The sequence below is a fragment of the Myodes glareolus genome, chromosome 19, assembly GCF_982192425.1.
Source record: "Myodes glareolus chromosome 19, mMyoGla1.1, whole genome shotgun sequence".
Taxonomy (NCBI): Eukaryota; Metazoa; Chordata; class Mammalia; order Rodentia; family Cricetidae; genus Myodes; species Myodes glareolus.
The window spans coordinates 34,442,596-34,466,375 of NC_142044.1; the positions used below are offsets into that span (position 1 = coordinate 34,442,596).

Genomic DNA, 23,780 nt, shown 5'->3' on the forward strand with positions numbered 1-23,780 from the left:
TGTGTGTGTGTGTGTGTGCGTGTGTGCATGTGTGTGTGTGTAAATTTTAAAGTCCGATTTGATGCCTGGAAAGCTACTATGAAGATATGAGGATGTGTCATGTGAGATGTGACATCTATGTGGAAAATATAAAATTTAAATTTCACGGGTATATCACGTTGGCTAACGAGGCAAAGTTTAACTTGAATTGAAAGCTGTGGGGATTCGGCAAAGACTCTGAGGAGCCAAGGCGGTTTTTTTTTTTTTGAACTTTAAACAGAATTTTATTACACAAAGCTTGTCACATAATTGTATTCTTCTCTACTCTGTACAGTTACCCTCGCCCCACAGAAAGGCTGCTGCTGACCTCTCGGCTGGTGACACAAGTGTCACAGTTCTGACCATAACGGACGGACCAGCAGGACAGCCTCGGTGACTCACGCTGAAAGCAGGACACTGGTATATGGCTCTTGCACCCAGTATCAGGAATGTACCAATGTCTTTATTCAAAAATACAAAATAAATTATCTGTAGGCATGGACAATGACAGCAATAAACCATTATGTATTGTCAATGGGAACAGTAACTGACGGTTATAGTGATCAGCCAGCCTTCTCTTCATTTTCTTCAGGGGGCTTCTCTGAAGGTTTGGTGAGGAAGCTGCCTTGAGCTTCCTGTCACAGTTCATTGGTAAGGGCAAAGCGCTATTCTAGGAATTAGAACAGGCCACCTCCCATTCCCCCTCCCATTCCCCCCATGGCGCCCATTCCAGGGTCCTTCTCTTCTTTAGGAATTTCAGTCACTACAGCTTCTGCCGTCGTTAGCAAGGAGGCCACCCCAGCAGCATCCAGTAAAGCAGTTCTTACAACCTTTGTTGGATCAATGATTCCCTTTTCCACCATGTTCACAAATTCTCCGAGCATAGCATCATACCCAACCTCCGAGGAACTCTGCAGAATCTTCTCGACTATCAAAGACCCTTCCACACCTGCGTTCTTAGCAATAGTCATCATGGGAATTTTGAGTGCTCTTTTAATACTGTCTATACCTATTTTCTGATCCTCATTAGAAGGCTTCAGGGAATCCAAGGCTGGGATGCAGCGAAGCAGGGCGCAGCCCCCTCCTAGCACGATGCCCTCTTCCACAGCTGCTTGGGTGGCATTGAGAGCGTCTGTAACTCTGTCCTTCTCGTTCACCTCAACATCGCTTGTTCCTCCAACCTTCAACACAGCTACTCCATCTGAGAGCTTTGCGAGCCGCTCGTTCAGCTTCTCCTTTTCATATTCACTAGTGGTGATGTTGAGCTGCTCAGTGATCTTCTGAATGCGTTTCTCAATTTGAGCCTTGTCACCTTTTCCTTTTAAAAGCATGGCGTCATCTTTAGTGACAATGACCTCTCCAACTTTTCCTAAGTCATGGGCTTGAACATCTTCAAGGTTTAGATTCAACCCCTCTTCTCCAAACACCGCACCACCAGTAGCAATAGCCATATCTTTAAGCTGGTTCTTCCTGTTGTCCCCAAACCCTGGCGCTTTGACTGCCACAACCTGGAGACCCACTTTCAGCCTGTTCAAGACCAGCGTGCTTAGAGCTTCTCCATCAACGTCCTCAGCAATGATGACCAGGGGCTTCCGATGAGCATTGGCAATTTCCAGAGCGGGTACGATGGACTGGACACTAGAAATCTTCTTTTCACTCAACAGAACATAGGCATCTTGGAATTCACATTTCTGACCTTTTGATGTGTTAATAAAATACGGGGAAATGTACCCTCTGTCAAACTTCATGCCTTCAATAATCTCTAACTCATCATTCAGGGTTTTCCCATCCTTCACTGTGATGACGCCCTTCCTTCCCACCTTCTTCATTGCATCAGAGATGATGTTCCCAATGTCTTTGTCTCCATTTGCAGAAATTGTAGCAACCTGAGCAATTTCTTCAGGGGTTGTCACAGGTTTAGATTGTTTCTTCAGTTCAGCAATCACAGCATCAACAGCCAACATCACACCTCTCCGAATTTCTACTGGGTTAGCCCCTTTGCTGATCTTCTCAAAGCCCTCCTTGGCAATAGAACGTGCCAGAACAGTAGCAGTGGTAGTGCCATCCCCAGCCTCTTCATTTGTGTTATTGGCAACATCTTGAACAAGTTTAGCTCCGATATTTTTGTATTTGTCCTTTAAATCAATTGACTTTGCAACAGTGACCCCATCTTTTGTTACTTTGGGACTTTCCCAGCTCTGTTCAATAATCACTGTTCTTCCCTTTGGCCCCATGGTAACAGCTACAGCGTCGGCTAAAAGGTCTACACCTTGAAGCATTAAGGCTCGAGCATCCGCACCAAATTTTACATCTTTGGCATAGGCCCGAGTGAGATGAGGAGCCAGTGCCCGGGACACTGGTCTCATCTGGCGAAGGACTGTGGGTAGTCGAAGCATTTCTGCGGGGCGTCGGCGGGAGCGCACGAGGCGAAGCAGGCCGTCGGCGGCGAGTGGGAGCCAAGGCGTTTTTTTAAAGGTGCTTTTCAAATGGGCATCTACACCGCAGCTGAGCTCCTGAGGACTTTGTTAAGGTGAAGGGCAAGCATGTAGCGCCATCAGTTAAGCCATGCCTCAGGCTTATAGACTGAGTTTTTCCCCCTGGAAACGGGCGATGTTTGTGTTTTTTCAACTCTCCCCCAGCTTAGGAAGGGTGAGTGTCACCACTCACCCCACCTGCTAGGTATGCCACAGGTTTCCAAGCCAAAGGGTGGTCTCCCTGGATTAGTTGCCAGGCCCTCAGCCTGAGTTTACCTACAGGTGGTGCAGCAGGTCTTGATGGACGAGAAAGGCTCCAGCTGCCCCAGCAATGGGTGGGCAAGGAAGAACTCAGCCAATGAGCAATGTTTATGCTAATTAGGGGGTGGGAGGAGGAAGAGGGTCTATAAAAAGGACACTGAGGCACGGAAGAAGCCCTGCCCACTCCAGTAAGCTCTTGGAGAAGGGGCGTCTGTGAGCTCTGGGCACAGTTAGCTATGCCACAGAGGACAGGCTGAGGTGGTCCGACTTCCACATCTTCACTCTTGCTAGGGGGAAAAAACTCTTTCCTGCTGTACCTGCTCGCTCTTCCTTCCAACTGCTGTACTGGCAGCTTCCCTTTGCCTTCACCTCCCTGTGGTCCGCAAAGGACCACAAACTGCTTAGTTCTCCGAAGTGTTCTCTAACCTGTAACTCTCCCTCCTCACCGAAAAGCTTTCCTTCCCTCTTCCTCTTTCAGAAAAGTCACTGGGAATTACATAAACGTCTGAGTCAGCTTCTTAGAGCCAAGAAGCTTTTCCTTACCTGGGAGTGGGGGAGGGTGGAGGCCGGATGAAAGATTCAAAAGACTTCAGGCCATGATTTTGAAGGTGGGGAAAAGGGTGCGTGACAGGGTTTGGTGGAAGGAAAACAAAGGGAGAGATCTCTAAACCACAATCTCAAAAATACGGGGTGGGGGAAGCCTTAGATCCCCCGTAGTCCTGGGTGAGGGAACTGGCTGCTCTTGACTCCGGAACCGGGTTATGAGGGTTTGCAGCCCTGGGAGAGGATTTGCACACAAGGGAGAGGTAGTTCTGGTGTGGGATCTTTTCCGTCTTCTTCCTGTGTTCCCCTTAAATCCATGCTATCCTCATGATGGGAAGGTTGTTTAGCCTATGCCCGGCAGGCACCACGGGGTTCATTTGATCCTTTATTTTATTACTCCTGTTCCAGTCGTTGAGGATTAAATGAGGGATGAGCTCAAGACCTTAAACGGAGCCTTTCCGTAGAAACCCATTAAGCAAGTTAAAATGACCCTGAAGTTCAGCTGCCAAAATGGCAGCTCATCAGCTGTGAAATATAAATGACCCCCGCTGTGGCTCAGTCCCTATTAGCGCAGAGTGTCGTTTGTGAGGGGGAAGGAGGGGGAGTTAGGTGGCTTGGTTGTGGGGGCCACAGGTGATAAAGCTTACCGCGAGTGGAAGCTGTTCCGGACTGTAGTTTCCTCAACTCTCACACCTTAAAAGCCTTCAACTCCCCAAACAGAATGACAGGTAAATGACAGAATAGTTTACTACTCTACTGTGCATCTGGAATCTTTTTGGAAACAAAACGGGCTTCTATTCTCGTGACTTAAACAGTTTTCTGTAATCTTTTCTCGGAGGATAACTAAATCCTAGTCAGTAGTTTCTCTATGAAATGGGGCCATATTCCCTGCCCCAAGCTAGAGTGAAGCACTGCTGTTTAAAATTGAATCTAGACTTTCTAGTTGAGACTTGTTTAAACCTGAGACTTGAGGGAAAGATCCGAGCCCACGAATGTCTAGTTAAAGCGAACTGAGGGGCGCTCTATGACTGACCAACTGGCTGCCTCACCCTACGTCGGGATTTGAGAGCAGCCGCTGCTAGCCTCTTGAAATCTCATAGAAGGGTATTCACAGGGGCAAGACGGTCGGTGGCTAATACATTGTTAGGGTACAATGAGAGAAAAGGAAAAACAAGGATCCCCAGAAAGTGAATGGGGTTTGCAAGGCGTTTACATCAGACCTAGGAAACGGGAACTCTTAATTTCAAACAAACCTTCCTTAATAAGGACCTAAGATAGGACAAACAGGGATTTATCCTTAACTAGGGCTTAACATAGAACAAGCACGAACTTAATTACAAAACTGTTTTGCAAGGACTTAACACAGAACAAAACTTGTTCTTTAGGATTTAACACAGGACAAACTGGAACTCACAATTAGAAACCTTGGTTTGCAGGAATATAGGACAAGGAAGAGCTTTTCACTGCTTCAATCACAAACAGAACTCTTACTTGAAAGGTCTAGTGTTCTGCTTTTTTCTCCTACTTCAAGGGATGAAAGGATATATAGCAGGATTCTTGGGGTGCCTTCTGTCTTATTAAGGAACTACCATTTGAGTTACATTGGAGTTAGCTTTGCTGCCTCTAACCTTAGCCATAACTCCAATCTGATCTTCACTGCTTTTCAGGTCAGGGAACCAAATCATTCAGGGAGTGTGCAATGTTAGGATCAAAGGTAATGGACTATAGTTATCACATGGATGTCTTAAGGGGCACCTGCATTCCCCATGTGTGGCTCTAGGGCTCTGTTGGAAGATGGCCAGTGCAGGGGCCATTCATGGTAGCCCTTCTATGCTCTAGAGGGAAACTTGACTCATGGAGGGTTTACCAGCTCTTGCTTCCAGTAGAAGATAGTTTATGACCACTGGGCACTTCAATTCTTTAACTTGGGCAAAACTAATTTAGACTGGACCTCCTTGGTAGCTCCTAGTTCTTGAGTTTCTTGGGCTCTTGTCCACACACAGCCTTGCCCACTAATCCCTTGATTTCCAGGAAGGCACCTGGCCTCCCTCGTGTGGGCATGACAAAGGGGTGTGTTTCACCTGTGGCTAAGTAGCCCATTAGCAGAGAATGCAGTTCCTAGGTGCTACAAATGCGGCCTGCTATTTTTGAGCAGGCCTGTGTTTAAGCCTCGGTGGCTACCTTCCCCCACACATACCTCTCCTTGGCACTGAAATTGGCTGCTTACCTGTTATCAGTGTATCTGGTAAAACTCCACTGCTGAAGAGCTTCAGAGACGTTTTTCTGGGTAAAGCCCTGCCTGACTTCTCGGAGTTACACCAGGAAGAATGGGGCACAATGCCTGTGTTGACCTGTGTGTGCGGCAACTATTTTACTATTTTGTACCATAGATCGGGAGCATAGCCCACCTTAATTGAAGCTGTGTGGGGAGAGATCTGGATACTTCTAGGATGGATAGCACTGGACTGTTTATGCCACAAATGACAATGACCTGCCCCAAGACAGTTCTAGCGACCCATTTCCTGCAGCTGGATTCTAACTCAAGTTCCTACCATCTGCCAGGTTGCAGCAGCAGAGACCGAACAGTGAACACGTGAGCCTGTGGAAACAATTGTGGGTAAACCACGGCATGCCTTGTTCCCAAAAAGTCCATCCTCATGCACGATACCTTTACTTCACCTCTAAGAGCCCAAAAAAGCTCAAGTCTAAGGTTAGAATCCATGATCAGAGCTTCTCACATCCTGCAATCTGTAATGCAGCTTAGGCCTTGTTCATACATTCACACATTAGCTATTCAGGGGCTTCCTGCAGAGAATTCTGCCCCGTTACATGACCTGGCTCCCAGGCTTTCCTTTGAAATTTTTGGGTAGAAGCCTCAATGACTCATAACTTGAATTCTGCATGATGTAGAGAGGATGCCAAGGTCTGTCAAGTGTTGGCTCCTAGAGCCACTTCCTAGTTTGAGACCCCTCAGTGCAGTGCAAACACCCGTCCATGCTTTGGGCAAGGGGCTGGAGGTTGAAACACACAAACCAGAGACATGGACCTCTAGTCACTGGTAAAAAGCTCTTTATTCAATAGCACCATGGATGCTTTTATATACCCAACAGTCAGGTGGGCCAACAGGTGAAAACCTTATCCTCTGATCCTCAAGGCAACACGTGTTTGTGAAGCAGAGCTGGTAAACAACTTTGACACAGCTTTCAGTAACTCAAATCAGATTTGTAGCGGGGAAGAGCAGCTGGAGGCCAGAACTCCAAATGGTCTCAACACACAGTACACTACTCACGGGCTTGAGTTGCATGGTATTGCTTGGGGGCAAGGACTGACTTGAGTATAGCTGCTTTTGGGGATGGACAGCTTCTCTGCATGGTTGCCCAGTGTTTGCCTTTCTGATCAACAGACCCTGCAAAGAAACGGTGGTCAATCTGTGATGTCGTAAGGTTGGTTAGGTTCACGACATAGGGCAGCAACATAAGAATGCATTGAGGCTCCAACTTTTTGGACTTGGGTAATAACTACAATATGAGGCAACCTTTTGAGCACTTGTAGGTGTGTGAAATCATAGTACCCTGCTCCTTGCTCTTAATCGTGGAAAGCTTGGGGCCTCCTGGAGTTGTCCTTTCAAAACGCTCTGCTCACCCTTACCAGTATCATGATATTGCCCTGTGGTGGTCTCGTTATCCAGAATGAGGACCTCCGGAGAGGAAAATTGCCAAAAAGATTCCAGATTGGATATCCTGAGAACCAGAGTAAAGGGTGTGGTTAAAGAAATTAGGTACAGACTTTGTCAACTTCCCAAGGAAGGCTTTTATCCCCTCTGAAGTGAATGGGAGGTGGGAAGAAGAGACAGGATATGTAAGAAGGAACCTTGGGGGTTGGTATGTAAAATGAAAAACTTAAAGTTAAACTTAGGTACAAATGAGTCAACTTTCCTCCCGTGCCCTGAAGCAGCAAATAGTCTGCCGCGGGAGTGAAAGAACTCTGTTCTACCACCGATTTGACTTTCTGGCTTATATGCAGCTTCTTTGCCCTTGATAAAGGCACACTTAATGGGATCCCTACTAGAAAGGTCTACAGCTGCCCAGCAGCGTGTGAAAGATTTCTGTCGGGAGTCCGTAACCGGTCTCCTAATTTGTGCCTTTTGTGTCCTAATTTTCTGTAAACCTATTCTGTAACCTAGGTAATCAACAGAATCTCCTCTTGGAATCTTTTCAGGAGCAATTTGTAATCCCCATTTAGGCAAAACTATCTTTACTTCTGTCAGGTGAGGGGTTGACTGAATGAGGGAGCCAAGAGGGGTCTTGTAACAGTGCATCCCAGTTTGACCCTGGTGGCTCATGGTTACAGGGGTCTGAGCATGAGCTCTGGGGTCAGCCGTCTCTGTTCAGTTGGCAAGACTGAGGGTGGGTGGGCTTTACATAACCGCACTCTTTCTAAAGGCCAAGTTTTCCCAGCTTTGCTCAGCCTGTCCCTTAGCTGCTGTACCAGCTGCTTCTTGCTTTCTCCACTCCTGATGATCCTAGGAGTTTGTAGCTAACTGCTAGAGGTGCATAGTTTTTTGAAGGACTTTATAGGCTGATTCTGAACTCTAGTCTGCCAGAAAAGGTGGTGTTGGAATTGCATAGGGAGAAATGAGTCTACTTAGACCATGAAAAATGTGTAAGACTAGCTCCATGCTCAGCTTCTTAGATGGAAACCAGTACAGTTACCCAAGAAGCTTCAGCTCTTCACACAGCACATACGCTGAAGGCCCATCTCTGCTCCGGAGCCTGGAGCTGTTAGCACCCAGAGCGTGCAGCTTGAAGGGCATGCTAGAGGGGAAAGCTCCCCAGTTTGGAGATGTTTTGCATTTTCCCTTGTGTTCACTGAAGAAATTAGTCACTGTGCCTCTGGGTTAAAGGGACAGTGGGTTCTGTGTTTTGAAGGTTCAGGGTTATGTCTCCATTCTCAGCATAGTGGAATGATAGCTCAGGCTATACCTACTGTTAGCAGTTCATCTGACCTTTTACTCCACATTTAACCTTAATGCCTCATCAAAATGTATTGGAGCCTGCTCCAACGAGTCAGCTTAGAGGCGGGGTGGGGGGTATCTGAAGGCGGGGAGGACTAAGAAAAATAGGATGGAGTCGATGTCTCAGTGCTGAACAGCCCTGTTTTTCAGAAGTTTCAGACATGCAGACCAAAGGCAAAAAGCACAGAACAAAGCACAGGAATAGTCAAATTACCCACCTATTCTATCCTTGAATCGAAAGGCAGCCTTGCTATCTCAACGTGTCCCTACTGCAACAGCAGTTCGTGTTTTTTTAGCTCATGTTCTTTCCCACGGGCTTAATCAGAACATTGTCATAACTCTCAGACGAACAAGCAAGCTTAACCTCTTAAAGGTTGCAAGTCGAAACGGACTCCAGATAGAAACTGAGGCACTTGTGGGCCACACAATGGCTTATCGCTGTGAAATGAGGCAGGCTGAACCTAAATAAAAGTTGCTACGCAACATCTGGGATGGAGCTTTTTGTATGTGCTAAGGTGCAAGCTCGTTGGCATAGTTCATACAGGCACTTTCTAGCGGAGGGCATTCTTCTGGCCAGTCTTGGCAGCATCCAAATTGATCCCCGAAGCACCTTGTCATAGAATCAGTGGTGATGAGATTGCCTGCACAGGGGAAGCTTCATGTGGACCCAAGTATGTGCTTAGAGAAACATATATTTGTGCCCATGCCTGTTTTATGTGATGGATGGGAGGCCTCTTTGAGAATGGAATTCTGAGAATTTCTGCTCAGGTTGGTGTGTAACATGAGCTAGCTCCTGATCTTCAGATGTGTCTCTTAATGGCCTGGCACAGCAGCATGCTGTTCTGTCCTTTGAGACCTTGTGTCCTTCTGTACTGGCATGTGAGGAAGAAAGGAATGAGAAAGTAAATTAGAAGTGTTCTCTTAGACAGGACATTCTTAGTCTCTGCTAGGAAACCTAAGCTAGCATTTGGGTTCCATCTAAGCTCTGTTCATAGTTGTCAGCTATCGGAAGATGACCTAGAGCCTCATCACACCTTCAGACACATGCTTACGACACTTTCTTGGCCACTGTTTAAGCCTAGGACATGTCTTATCTGGCTTTTCCATGATCATTCTCTCCATCCCTGTGAATCCATGAAAGTTGATGTAAGGACTCTTTGAGTCTGTCCCCTGCTGCCTCCAATCCCGTGTGTCCCCTTGTCTCTGAAGACTGCTGACATTTTCATCTGACCTGTGGGTTTTGGGCCTCCATGGTGGCATTTGCAAGTCAACATAGTGAGAAATATCCTGCATAGATTTGCCTGTGTGAGGTGTTCTAGGTTACCTAATGCTATATTGTAATTTCACTGGCTCTTATGATGCTACTTTGTGCTCTGGGAGACTTCTTTGCCTACAAAGGTCAAAGACCTAGAGATAGTCTTTGTGTTGGAGCGGGTGTTGATCTTCAGATATAATACTAGGTGCTCTCCTGGGAGTTCATGTTCTTCTGACACCCTAAGATGAAGTAGTGAGGCCTTGTGTCCTCAGACAAGTCCTCGCCTTTGGAAGCTGTGGTTAAGCAACCATGTATGCCGTCCTAGAAGAGCCACTGTAGCCAGCCTTCTGAGCACTCCTGGCTTTGACTGTCTAACCAGGGTTAGGTTACTATTGCTGTGATATGAAGCACTATGACCAAAAGCAAGTTGGAGGAAAGGGTTTTATTTAGTTCATGCTTCAACACACACTGTTCATCAAGGAAGAACGGCACTCAATGCAGAAGCCTGATAAAGGTCCATGAAGGGGCGTGTTGCTTCCTGGATTGCTCTTCCTGACTTTGCTCAGTCTTAAAGAACCCAGGACCACCATCTCGGATGGTGCCACCCATAATAGGCTGAACCTCTCCCCCATTCATCACCAATTAAGAAAATGCCTGTAAGCTTGCCTGCAGCTGGATCTTACGGAGAGAATCTTTCTTCTGAGGCTTCTCTGATCTAGCTTGTGTCAAGTTGACATAAACTAGCACAACTGACTCTACCAACCTGATACTTTCACTTTCTAAGCCAGTTTTCTTATATTGCGTTGTCTTTGGATATACATCACAACCTAAGCCATCTTAAAACTTAAAATTGAGTTTTACAAACTGAAACAGTTCAAAGTGATTAAAACTTAGTCTTTTAACTATGGGTTTTGATGAAATCAAATTCAAAAGAACCAGGTCACACAGTCACAATCAGATCAAGATGAAACCAAACTTGAATGGTCTTGAGTTGACCAATATTTGGAATCAATCAACGACCTTCTGTGCTCCAAGGGGTTTGGGGGTCACTTCTCTGACTCCACCCTCTGCAGCACACACAGCTTGTCTTCTAAGCTTGGGCAGGCTCCATTCATCATTGCTGCTGTTCGTGGTGGTCCATGGTTATTGGTATCTCAAATGCTGGTGTTTCTGTTGAAACTGGGCAGCACTTTCACCAATAGTCTCCTGGGCACTCTTCATGGTTCTTAAGCCTCTACACAAGCCCTTCAATCATGAGGCTTGAACCGGCTGAGGTCGCATCTTCTCTAATTGCTTATCCTGGTCTCTTACACAATGCTTAGCCTTAGCTGCTTTTCCTAAACCCTTCAATGTCTTTAAAATCAAGTACCACCTAGGTGACTTAGGCTACCAAGTTTGGCTTCCAGTGTGAGAAACCACCTTGGCCACTTCTGAAATACAATTTCTGTGTAGTAAGTCTGAAGAAATTTCCACAAAGCCTCACCTGAATGCTGGTCTCTTCCCCATCTAACCAAAAAGATTTTCAATTTAAAAAATAGCAAATGGCCCTTCTTAAGTGACTCTCAAACTTCATTCTAGAAATTCTAAAGAAAGGCAATTGTCTAGATTGCTCTCAACACTGTCTTCCAGGCTCCCACAGAAAAACTCAAGATTTGAACACCCATTGCCTTTTCTAGTTCCAAAAGTCCTTACACAAATACTTCCAAAATGTGATTAGAACTGACACAGCAATGCCCCATTATCCTGGTACCAACTGTCAGAATTACTGTTGCTGTGATTACAACACCCATGACCAAAACAACTTGGGTAGAACAGGGTTTATTTGGCTTACACTTCATCTGAAGATGTGGAAGTCAGGTCAAAGGGCAGAAACCTTGGAGGCCAGAGTTGGTGGAAGAGGCTGTGGGTGGCGGGTGGTGCTTTTTTGACTTGCTCCTCATAACTTGCTCACCCTGCTTTCTTAGAACTCGGGATTTGGAAGCTTAAGGGTGGCGCTCCACCCACAATGGGATGGGTTTTCACATTGATCACCAATGGAGAATTCCCTATTGACTTGCCTGCAACGTGATCTTCATAGAGACTTTTCTCATTTGAACTTCCCTCTTGACTGAAGATTGTTATTAAATGGCCATAAAACTGGCCAGCATAATGGCCATAATTGGAGCAGGTGCATCTGGAGATGGAAAGGGCTTGCCTCTAGGTATAATAGGTGTTTAGGCCCTACTCATTTGCTGGAATACCCATAGAGGAAATACAGTGGGCCTCTCATCCATGATCTCCCAAGTGGTATAGATGCATGATTGTCTCTGGGCTTATCCAGCCAGTACCATCTTAACCATGGTAGCCATGACTTTTATGATTTAAAACAATGACGACTCTAGTTCCCTCAATAGGGTGTCATGATCTGTCCATACAGAATGGCAGGTCCAAGATGCCCTCACCTGAGTTCCCAGGCACTCCCTATTGGGTACTCTACCAAACTCTAAACTCTATGCAGTTCTGTCAGAGCTTTGTGTAGCTTGAGAGGTAGGTATTTTTCAGTTATGTATTCTATCTTTTATCTTCCCATCTATGCAGCCATGGGGAAAGTTACTGATTCTGAAGAACTTTTCCCAGTGATGCGGTTTAGTCAACTCATGTTCTTAAAATCCTCTGGCAACTAGATTTGCTCCTTGCTTTGGCTGGTTATTGCTGTCCAAAATGGTGGGAGCAGATGTTTATATCTCCTGAGGAAAAACTCGCATAAATAGTATTGCTCACTGGCCTTTCAAAAGGATCCGCCCAAGGTTCCTCCCCTTCTCTAAAACCTACTGTGCAGCAAGGGTGGCTGCGGTTCAGTCTATACACTCTGGGAGCACACAGTGGTGTGGGTGGGGTTGGGGATTCTACTTGTGCTCCAGGGGAATTTTATCACAAGAATGCAAATGGAGACTGATCTCTAGCCCACCTCTTGATAGTTAGCTGTCCTTCAGGCCTGCCTCTCGATCCAAATGTGTGGTCTCCTTCCTTCATTGCTTCCTTCATTCCAATTTCCCACACCAGTCCTCTTGGCCCACTGAAACACACCTGCCTGACCTAGGGGCAGTCCCCAACATCACCAGCGTTTACAGCACAGGCTCTCAAAAAAAAACCACATCTGTGGTCGGCCTGTGTCTGGCATCCACAGCCTAGCAGCCCCTGCGGTAGCTTTCTTTTGCAGAGTGAGAAATAATGAAGTACAGAACATAGAAGAATGTCTTCATCTTCCCCAGGGTTTAGCTAGGCATTTCCACAGAAGGATTTGGCAGGACTCCGTTTTGATAGTTGGGGAAACCCTTAGTTTCCCGGAGGGATTGAAGCCCAAAACTCCCAGCTCACTTTTGGGTCGGCGGCAAGCCAGCACTTGTATCCAGGGGCTGAAACTCCCGCTGAGGTTGACACAACTGCGTTCTGCTTCTGGAAGCTAAACATTCTCCGGCAAGACGGCCTCTGCCCCTTGAGGAATGAGAAATCCTGATAGGTGTGTCCCATTTGGGGGTTCCTGCCCTGATCAAGTTGGCAAGTTTAGCCACCACAGATGTAGGGGTGAAATAACAAAGGGGGGAAGTAACCTTTTAGGGGGTGCTCTTGGCCTGTGCCAGGAAGTCTAATCCAGCACTTAGTTCCATCTGAGCTCTTCATTCTGCCACAAGTATATGAAGATGTCTGGTGGGGGGTACATGCCTGACATCTTGTACTGTCGAATTCTCTGAGCCTTTTATCTGCCTCCCTTTCTGTCATAGTCTTGATGCCTAAGAACTTGGAGTGTTTGGAGGAGTGTTTACCCTACTCCCCAACCTGTGTCCCCTTGGCTCGGACTACAGGCATGGTCCATGTACTCAAGTGACTAAGTAGCCACTGCCTCTGATATGTAGGTCAGTCTTCGGATGACAAACTGAAACGGAGGTGTCCTGGTCTACCCTGTGCTGTTTTGCACTCAACCTGGCATTTGTGTTACTTCAAGCACTGAGAAATGCTCACCTACAAAGGATGCTAATGACTGCAAAAAGGACACTGGAGACTGAATCTGCAGAATAGGACTGTAGCGGAGACTCCCTTAGGGAGTGGACGTTCTGACGTCCTAAGCAGTGGTGTTGATACCTTGTATCCTTAATGTTCTCTTGGCAGCTGTCCTTCTAAGACATGATGGTATGCCCTTCTGGAAAAGTAGCTACAGTTTGTAGGCTGAGCACTCCTGACTCAAAGGCCATAGTCTGAGCAGGGGCATCTGGAGTTGGAAAGGGTCGCTGGCTACATCGTGGGTGGTGGTTTAAGGTTAGGCCCCATCTTATCTAAGATAATCCCTGTGGAGGAAATGTATCGTTGGGCCCCTCCTGTCAGACCGTAGCCTCCCCAGGAAACTTGAATTGTCTTCTGCGTACCCACAGCAGTTGTGACAATGGAGAACTTCAATATGGATCTTAGGGCTAGTGCACATCATAGGCTGAGGGGGCTGTACACTCAACCTGAGATTCTAACTACACTCCATACCATTCCCAGCTTACTCTGCCCCAACTTCAGTTCTTAGAGGGCTAGAAAAATACGGAACACTGCTGAAGAGCAGTCCTGTCTTTGTAGCCAAAGGGAGGCTGTTTGTTCTGAGCTTGAGCTGTCTCCATGATGCAGCCATTAGAGTCAACTCTTAAAACCACAAGTTAGTTCATAGAATTAGACCCTGTAATCTTTACTTGGTTGACCATGGCTGCCCTGTATGGGGGGGAGTAAATGTTTCTATTTCCTGAGTAAAACTTCACACACTATGTCCACTTGCTGATCCTAAAAAAAGCCCCCTCCTACCCTACATATTAAACATACTAAAGACACTATGCTGCTGCTGGGCAGTGTTTAGAGACTTAAGGAATGGGTCTCTTCTTGATTAACATTTTTTTAAATGAGCAATAGGCTGCCTTCTCATTGACCTTTAGCTGTCTTACAGGCATTGTCTACTCAGACCTTGGGGTCTACTCAGTCCTTGGGGTTTTCTTCATTCACAGTTCCCAAGTAGCTTCATTTCTGTGCAACCCTTGGTGAAATGCACCAGCCTGACCTAGGGTCATCCCCTAACACTATCAATTTACAGCATAGGCTCTCAGAGGGAAAAAACCAGAAAGCTGTAGTCAGCCTGTGTCTCGCATCCCTTTGTTGCAGAGTGTGGGAAATAATAAAGCGGGGAAAACAATGTCTTCACCTTCCCTGTGATTTTGATAGGCTTTTCCACAAAAAGATTTGGAAAAAGTTGGAAGCCTCTAATTTCCAGAAGGATCTAAGCAAACTCCCAATTCTTCCTTGGGTCAGAAGCAAGCCAACACTTGGCTTCCAGAGGCTCAAACTCTGAGAAGCTGACTTAACTGTGCTCTGCTTCTTTGCAGACTAATCCTTTCCTAGCATAAATGTTTGCCACCACCTTGGAATGAGGCCTCAGAAGTCAGAACAGCTCTACATTGGCTGGTCTATGAGCATGTGCACTGACATCTTATTTGCTATCTTTAGAATCTGAGCACAACTTTCATGGTTACAAGGCTTCTAAGCTTAAGTTTGCAGGATGGGTCCATGAGAGACTCCATTCGCATTGTGCTTGCTGTGACGGGACCAAGAAATAAAGATGGTAAACCTAGGAGGATGAGAACAGACTTGGTCAACAGAACCAGACTGTCAGCAGCTTAAAGATTAACTATTAACAGTGAGTTACTTCGCTTTAAAACCCATAGCTTTATTTACAAAGCCAAAGCATTTCTCTGCAGACAGAGCTAGCCTACGGATATGAGCTGAGTCAACTTTTCGGAAATGGAGCTATGACCTTGGTTACACATGATCCCTGCTATGTGAAACTGGCAGCAAAAAGTGAGGGAGGGGAGAGCACAGGGCTTCAGTAAATTCTACCTGGGAAGTACCAAGGAAGACAATAGGCTAAGTACAAACACTAGTTTATAATTTTTTCAGTTAAAGGTAATCTGTATCTGAGCTTTACCTCAATAGTAAAAATTCCTTTGTTCAGACTTAATGCTTGGTACACCTTACATATAAGAAACTGGGTTCAGAAACCGGCCTTTGCCACAGCCTTATTAAAATCCATCTCTGGCTGGTCTCAGCTGATTAAGCTTTTTTGTGCCCCATGAAGATGTTTTATCTCCCTGAAATCAAGTTTGCTTCTAGTTTATTAGACTTCTGTCTGTCCCCATTTTTCCGTGACCCCCCTGAGTCCAACACTTGATAATTCACTTGACTTTAGAGGCTGAAAGAAATCAGAAATATAAGGATAAATGTTGGCTTTTCTATTCTAAAAACAGAATGGAAAAGCACTGAGTGAGGTAATTAAGGTTTTAGGAACATGTTGTAAATCTAAAGTTAGATTTTGGAAATCATCACTAGGATTAGAGCTAAGTTTGAAAAGATCAAAGTTTAACCCCCTGTAAAATGTTGTACAAGAGTCATTGAAATTCGTGGGGCCCATTAACATGTACAGTATTAATAAACATAAGCCCAGGGAGTTGTGCATGTTAGACAACATCTCGGCATCGAAGGGGTCTAAATGTATATTTTTTAAAGATTTCTTAAAAAATCTGAGTTTCACCTTTCTACTGTTCTCCCCACCTCCCCTGCACTCCTGGGTCCACTCCCTTAATTTCTTAGGAAAGAACAGGATTCTAGAAGGTAACAACCAAGCATAACAATAATAAACTACCACACTGAAACTGCACAAGCCAACTCAACAGAAAGATCTCAAGAGCAAGCACAAGAATAAGACTTTGGTTCTCACATGCTCAGGAGTTCTCGTAAAACACTGAGCTGAAAGCTATTGTGTGCGCGTGTGCACATGGCTAAAGACCTGGTGTGCAGAACCACGTGGGCTCCTGTGCTTGCTATTTCAGTCTCGTGTTCATATGGGCCTTGCTCAGTTAATTCAGAGGTCCTTGTTCTCCTGTTCACTTCTGGATCTTAACTGTTCCTTTTCCATGGGGCTTGAGCTGAGGGGGAGGGATTTGATGAAGATAATCCTATTTAGAGATGTGTTCCAAGGACACTCTGCTTCATGTCTGGATATAGGTCTGTCTCCTCCCCATCTACTGCAGGAGGATGCTTTGCTTCTCTTAACAAGGCACTGATCTGAGTATGGCAGAATATCATTAAGTTTCATTTATTTTGACCAGTGTTTGGTTTTTAATCTATGTCTCTGTACTATCTAGTCTCTGGTTCTTTGTCACCATAGGACTGTCAGATAGAGGCTCTGTCCTAGTGTGTATGAGCCTTAAGTCAGGAGTTGGTAGGTTGGCTTATTCCCACAATGACTGTGCCACCATGTCCCTCGCATATCTTGAAGGCAGCAGAGAACTTAGATCAAAGTTCTTGTGGCTGGGTTGGTGAATTCTTGGTAGAATGCAGAGTACTTCCTTACACCACTGCTACTTTCTAGTGTCTTTAAAGTGTGGTATAATGTTCCTCTGACCCAGAGGGATACCAAATTACCTTTGCTAGCCATGGAAACCTTGCTGGGTTATTTGTGGCCTGGCTCTGGAGATTTCATACAGCCCCTAGTCCTTTTGTGTTACCAAATACCTTTTGTTCTAGTGAATCTTGGACTTGGTTTCCCACGGATCCAAAGCCTCTGTAAAACTTGGTTTAGAGGAAACCTGGAAAACCTTGGTCCCTCATGAATCGAGTATTTGCACCTGACATTGTTCTGTATCTCAAACGGATAGAAGCCTCAACAGAAGTCTACTAAAGTGTAAATACAGGAAGAGACGCTGAGAGGCAAAGGGAAGGTACTTCATTCACTTCACTGAGACTGGGCCCCCTGCAGCTACAGAGACTGTTTATTCTCAATGCCAGTCTTCATTTTTTGGACCCGTGTGGACCCACACACCTGCACTGAAATATTCACGACAGTGAAGGTTCCACGTAGGCTCCAGCTTGCCTTTCCATGCACAATGAGTTTTTGCAGGATGAATTTGGCCATGGTGCCCTGCAGTGCAGCCCATTGCCTTAGCAACATCCTTGGTGGTTTGGGGACTTCTATGTAACCCCCTTGGCCAATAACTCAAATGAATGCAACACAATCCCAATACTTGAAGTCTCATTTTAAATGAGGCTCAGGACTGTGTCCCTATGATTAAGATCTCGATCTTTTAATCTCCATCTTTGAGACAGGGTCTTGCTAAATTTGAAAGATCCTTACCTTGGTTCACTCTGTAGATTAGGCAGGCTTTCAACTTTGATCTTGTTCCAAGCCTCCAAAGCAGCCAGATCTGATAATGTAACACCAGACCTGACTTTCTATGTAGAAATTCTAAATTTTTAGATACCAGGTGAAAAGTCAAATACATAAAAACTCACATTATTGGTCTTCTACAAAAAGATGCAAGTGCTATAAGGTGTCCTGTCTTCAAGGAAAAATTAGAGGAACTTAACTCACTCTCTTAACAGTTGCTGGAAAGATGGCTGAGCAGTTAAGAGAACGGACCACTCTTTAGTGGAACCAGGTCAAATTCACTGAACCCACATGGCAGCTCTAATTCTCACCAGGGGATTTTGATGCCCTCTTCTTGGGGGACCCATGGGGGGGCATTAGGTGTGTACATAGTACAGAAACTTGCATGAGGGGCAAACACATACACATGAAATGAATAAGATTATATTCAAAAATATAAGATGAGGAAAAATATACTAGTAACAAGTCATGTGAATACTGATCATGGGCAGAAGTATTCACATTAGGTGTGGAGGGGGGTAGCAGGTGGTGGACCTGCCTCCAACTGCTTTCTAATCACGAAAAGTGAGGTTTCCCTGGGGCCACAGAAGATCTGGGGTTTCTACTCCGTATCGATTCAGATGTACCTTGGAGAAGCAGTGTCAATGGCGACCTGAGTCCATGGAGAAGTTGGTTCAAATAAGTGGCTGTAACTTAAATTTTTCTGACTTTTCTGGAGATCAAACCTAGGGCCTTCACACTATTGTCCTAGATAGACCTAGTTTAAAATTTTAGCTCTTAGTGACTTTAAGAGTTGCTGCCTGAATACCTAGTTTCCAGTCTAGGGACATTTGTCCATCTCCTGGAGGTCTTCATGTCTAGGTGGCCAGCCAGAGTTGGGGGGCACTGAAGTGTGTCCCCAGTGAGGTGGCCTACAAGCTGGGTTTTTTGTCTGTTAGAGATCCATTAATCTGTAAGTTGGAGGGAAAAGGATGAGGATTCCAAGGCAAGCCTGGGCCACAATTAAAAAGGATGGAAAAGGATGGTGCATATTCCCTATTCCTTTGCTCTTGTCTTTTGTTCTGCTTTAGGCATCTTTGGTTGTGCCCACGGCTCCTCCTAACCTGAGTACTCTGGATTATAATCTGCTCATTCAGCAAAACACCCTTAAATCTTGGCTCTGCATACATTGCCACTTTGAATACTTTACATACATATAACCCACTGGGAGGTGCACAAGTGGGAGACAATATCAGATCATCTCGATATTCAAGAAAAACTCTGTGCCATTTGTTTAGTTAAATGACTGTTCTAATCATGATCTTGAGAACCAGATTGACTTAGAAGCATACCACAGAAAATCAGGTTCTCAGAATCTGACCATTACTTGATAGGTGGGAGCAAGTCTCTGAAGAGCCAGTCCTGACAAGAGCTACATCTGGAGACATAAAACTTTCTAACCCCACAAGACACTTAACCTCACTTACCACAATGTGCTCATCAATCAGCCCCCATGTTCTGTCCCCACTTTTGCTCAGTGTGATGGAGACAAAGTTGAGCTATGTCCAAAACCTGTGTAATGGGGTCCTTTGGATGGGAAGCCAGTCTTTTTATGCATTTCATTTCTTAGTACCCAGAAGGAATTTACAGTCAGCAAAGTGTGGTCTCCAGTTTATAGACATAACAGTCATAAGTCATTGCTACCAAAGTGGATTGATTCCGAGCTGCCTTACAGTGTTGTGATACGATCCTCAGATTAGTACAACACTAGGAAAACTGCTCTACTTTGTTATAACCAAAGCAATTCTAGGCCTCTTCAGGAGCAGTGCACAGCTCTTTGGTCAACTGGTTTAGGTTTGGCAGTGTGGAACAATGTCTTTTAGGACCTTGGACCTGTTTTCATAAACAGATTCTGGTGAGCTGGGAGCATTGGCTCAGGGCAGGGAGAAAGGACCCTGAGGAGATGGGCCCTTCATCCTACAATCTTTTAATTTTAGCATCTGCAGAGTGTCTGCAAAACTAAAATCTGCAAGGCACAAAATTCAAAACACTTACCTTTGGAAGTCCAGAAGTTTAAGATGACGTTGACTCCACTGGGCAAAGCAATCCGAGTCTGACTGAGAACTTCCAGAGAAGATGGATGGGGATTCTGGGAGGAGGGGGGCGGGTGTCTTTCAGGTTCCTAAGCGAACTGTTTCATACGCTCATTGAGGAAATGAGACCTCGCCCATGGTGAGGTGCTGGAAGACGGTTTGGAGAACAAAAATGATCTTGGCGATCATGACTTCATGTCAGTGGCAGTCCTTTGAAGAGGCGCGGTAGCATGGTTTTGTGAGGGATCATCTTGCTTGGTGAGGTGTACAAAATTCGCCACCGTGGAGAGATTCCACATTGTATTCAGCTTATCAACGAAGATGGCTGTAAAAGACCTTCCTGACCCTGTAGACTTGATGTCCCAAACTTCAGCTGCGCACAGCCTCCTCTCTGCCCACTGCAGCAACTGTTTGGTTTTCATACTGGGGGAGCTCTGAAGTTCAGTGACAAACCTTCAAATGCCACCTCAGTGTGGATCTAGATAAGGCCCTTCACTACTTGCTTCTCCGGCAAAGTTTAAGTGGTCTCCCCCCCCCCTTCCAGTCCACACATCCCAGAAATCTGGTGCGCATCCCTCGAGTCAGTTTGAGGCTTCTGCCTACTGGGCCCAAAACCTCCATCGCAGCCATTTGTCTATATCATTTAGTATAGCTTGGCAGTTCTCCAAGTTGGGGTTCATCAGCAACCCAACAGGGAAGGCAAGGGGTAGGGTCAGTCTGCAGCCAGGACCTTAATCGTTTTTGCTCTTGAGTGCTGGCCGCCTCAGTGTGGGGGAGGGGGAAGAACGTCATTGGCAGGTCCTACAAAGTAGAGATGGCCAAGGTCTCCTGTGGCATCAAGCTTTGCACTGCCAGTTGTAGGAGTGTGGGTGGGGCCTGGAATCGCAAAAGGCCAGGCATTACAAAAATAAGCCTCTGTATTTGGGAGCTGGATGGCAACCCCCATGCCCTGCAAGGAACCAAGTGGCCAAGAAAAATAACTATACATACATAAGATGGCAACGTTATTTTTTTATTTTTTTAGACAGCAGGATCCGGTCAAGTTTCGTAAGACACGTAGCTTGGAAGCAGTGCAGTGTCTTAAGGAAAAATAACCCAGAAGAGTAGAAAGTCGGACTCCTACTGCTTGGAATGTAGGAAATAACGACCACAGGAATTCTGTGGAATCAGTGCTTGGCTCCCAGTCCGATAAATCTTTTGCTTTTAATGCCTTCATTACCTGGAATTCTGACCAGCATTGGAAGTGGGACAATGTATATACCTTAGAATCCATTCTTTCCAAGCTATCGTAATGGAGCTGGCATGAAAAGTGCCATCCCGATCCCTCCATCCAGACCTGTGTCCTTTTGTCCTTAGAGAACAGATGAGGCGTGAATATAAAGGCAAGTCAAATAGGAAGTGGAGCAGCCTCTGCCAGGAAAGCTTTCTGGTCCAGCCTTGTTCTATCTGAGCTTTGTTCATATTCTGAATCTGAGTTCTCCAGAGACGATGCTCCTAGACATGGTTAATCGTAGCTTTTCCTTTTCCCACTGCTGGAGTCTCTAGGGATGTGTCCTTCTCCTGCCTCTCCACCTTTGTATACTTGGTCCTTGATCGATGACAATTGAGTCTGAGGACTCCAAGTCTGTCCTCAGCTTTCTCCAGTATCTCCCTGTGATCCCCGTGATGCTAGGGGATCTCTGCAGACATGTTATCTGATCTGTTTTGGGTTCCCCTTTAATGGTCACACTTTTGAATTAACCTAGCTTTTATGAAACACGTTCCTCAGGTGACAGACTGGTCCTGGTCTATTGTACAGCTCCCGAAACTCAGCCTGGTGACTGCTGCAGTCACTGGGCTAGCTGCCAGTGTCTGCTAGTTTCCCTAGGTAGGGCAAATGCACAGGCCATGAATCCTGGGACGATTTGTGGCTTGCATCCATGAGGTTTCTTATGTTATGAATTTTAGGAAAATTTTGAAAAGGACCTCTCATTTCTTTGCTCTCTTTGGACTCCCAAGATTCCAAGAAGTTCCAACTTTGAGAATTGGAGTGGATTTTCTTGAATCCTAGCAGGAGGATGTTTGAAGAAAAACTAATCTTGACTGAGATCTCTGCCCTTATCTGCCATTTCTCAGACAAGCTCTTGGCCAGCTCTTGAGTGTACTCAGATCAGGAAGTACTTAGGAGCTCAGGACCCACTTAATAAAAGCAGATAAAAGCAGTCAGGGTCTTGGTGGATAGAGAAGCCTGAATGTTTCCAGGTTTTTTTAATATAGGGATTTAACATGTTCCAGACTAATAATCAGTATGTGGGACCTCGACTTTTGAAGTCTTTCACCATTTTGAGTTTACAATTCTCTGCAGATGTTTAAAAAGCTCCTTCATGTTAGAGGTCTTTCCTGTACATAGAATGTGACCTCATAGTCTCGAATCCTTGGGCTATTAGATTTTCACATTTTAGTAAAGCCAAGGTGTACAGGGCTTTGGGACACTGACAAACTCAACTGTGCAAGTACCTCTCCTGAAGTCCTTCAGTGTGTTGTGATGCTGTGACTTAAATTCATGATGGTAGGTTTGGGGCTTTGGAAGCCCTTTGCTGTCAGCCCCTTAGTTGTAATGGTCAGATTCTCAGAACGTCTCTCAAATCAGAACTTGGCTCAGCACATTTATTTTAAGCCTAGACACTAGTTGTGAGGGCTCTAGAGAACTGGGATCCATGGCCCAAGGTCTCTAAGACTTGTTTCCATTGTTCTGTGCCAAGAGAGGTTGCAATGCTGCAGTGGCCGCCTGTACTATGACAGTGCGGTACTACTCCTGTATGGCGGCACCAGCACTACAGGACCATTCGCATGAGCCTCGGGCAAGGGGCTGGAGATCGAAACACACAAAGACACACAGACATCAGACACACATCTAGTCACTGGTGTAAAGAAGCCCTTTAGTGAATAGCACCACGGAGGCGTATATACCCAACACAGTCAAGTGAGTAGCAGATGAAAACATCTTCTGATCCTCAATCAAGGACAAGGCAACACGTGCTCAGGAAGCAGAGCTGGACACAGCTTTCGGTAGCTCAAATAAGGCCAAGTAAAGGTCACAAGCAGGGGAGAGCAACTGGAGGCCAGGACTCCAAACGGTCCCAATAGCATGCCAGTGAAGGAACTGGGGTGATGACTCCCAAACCAGGAGTGCCTGGGTCGTCAGAATTCAGATATTGTGTGACCACAGGGACTTTTTTACCTGCACAACTCCGCATGCTGGGCTTAGTGTAGCAGACCTGTTGAAATGGGCCGCGCTAGCTCAACCACTGAAACAAATATTTCCAAAAAGGCCTTTGGAATAGAGGTTTGGGTCCTTGTAAGAACTTGTGACTTGCCAGCCCACCACCGCCACCGAAGTGTTGGGACCATTTGGAGTCCTGGCCTTCAGCTGCTCTTCCCCTCTAGTGACCTTTTCTTGCCCTTTTGATTTGAGCTTCTGAGAGCTGTCAAAGTTTACCAACCCTGCTTCCTGAGCACGCAGTGCCCTGGCCTTTGACCAAGGATCAGGTGATGAGGTCTTCACCTGTTGACCCACCTGGCTGGGTTAGGTATAAAACTTCTGGTGCTGTTCAATAAAGGACTTCTACCAGCAGCTTGAGAGGCGTATGCATGTTCAATCCTGACTTTAACTCCGTTTTGCTTCCAAGCCATGTAGGCGTGGCACCAAAGCTTGCGTGGGTTTGGTCAACTGCATAAATGAGGACGGATTGCCTAAGAATTTGCATCCAGTGTGGAGTTTTACTGGCTTGACATTAGAGAGAGGTAGTGATGAGGTAGTCTGGCCACTGGTAAGGTCACTTAGGCTTCTGAGCAGTGGCACTCCACAAACTGCCACCAGGAATAAAAGGGCAAGAACACAACAGAACAAGCTAGATCTCAATGGGAAGCTTTGCCCCAA

At 45.8% G+C, this 23,780-nt stretch overlaps 1 protein-coding gene across 1 annotated transcript; it reads right to left on the bottom strand.

Annotated features, from left to right (window-relative positions):
- Positions 1–233: 233 nt before the first annotated feature.
- On the bottom strand, positions 234–2,466 carry LOC125415131 (60 kDa heat shock protein, mitochondrial). The gene has a single exon (XM_048457294.3). It carries the CDS (start codon positions 2,412–2,414, stop codon positions 696–698), a length of 1,719 nt encoding a protein of 572 aa, XP_048313251.3. The 5' UTR covers positions 2,415–2,466; the 3' UTR covers positions 234–695.
- Between the last annotated feature and the right edge of the window lie 21,314 nt (positions 2,467–23,780).

Bases quoted from the DNA above. Each gene is read 5' to 3' on its own strand.
- LOC125415131 (XM_048457294.3), bottom strand. From the start codon at position 2,414: ATGCTTCGACTACCCACAGTCCTTCGCCAGATGAGACCAGTGTCCCGG.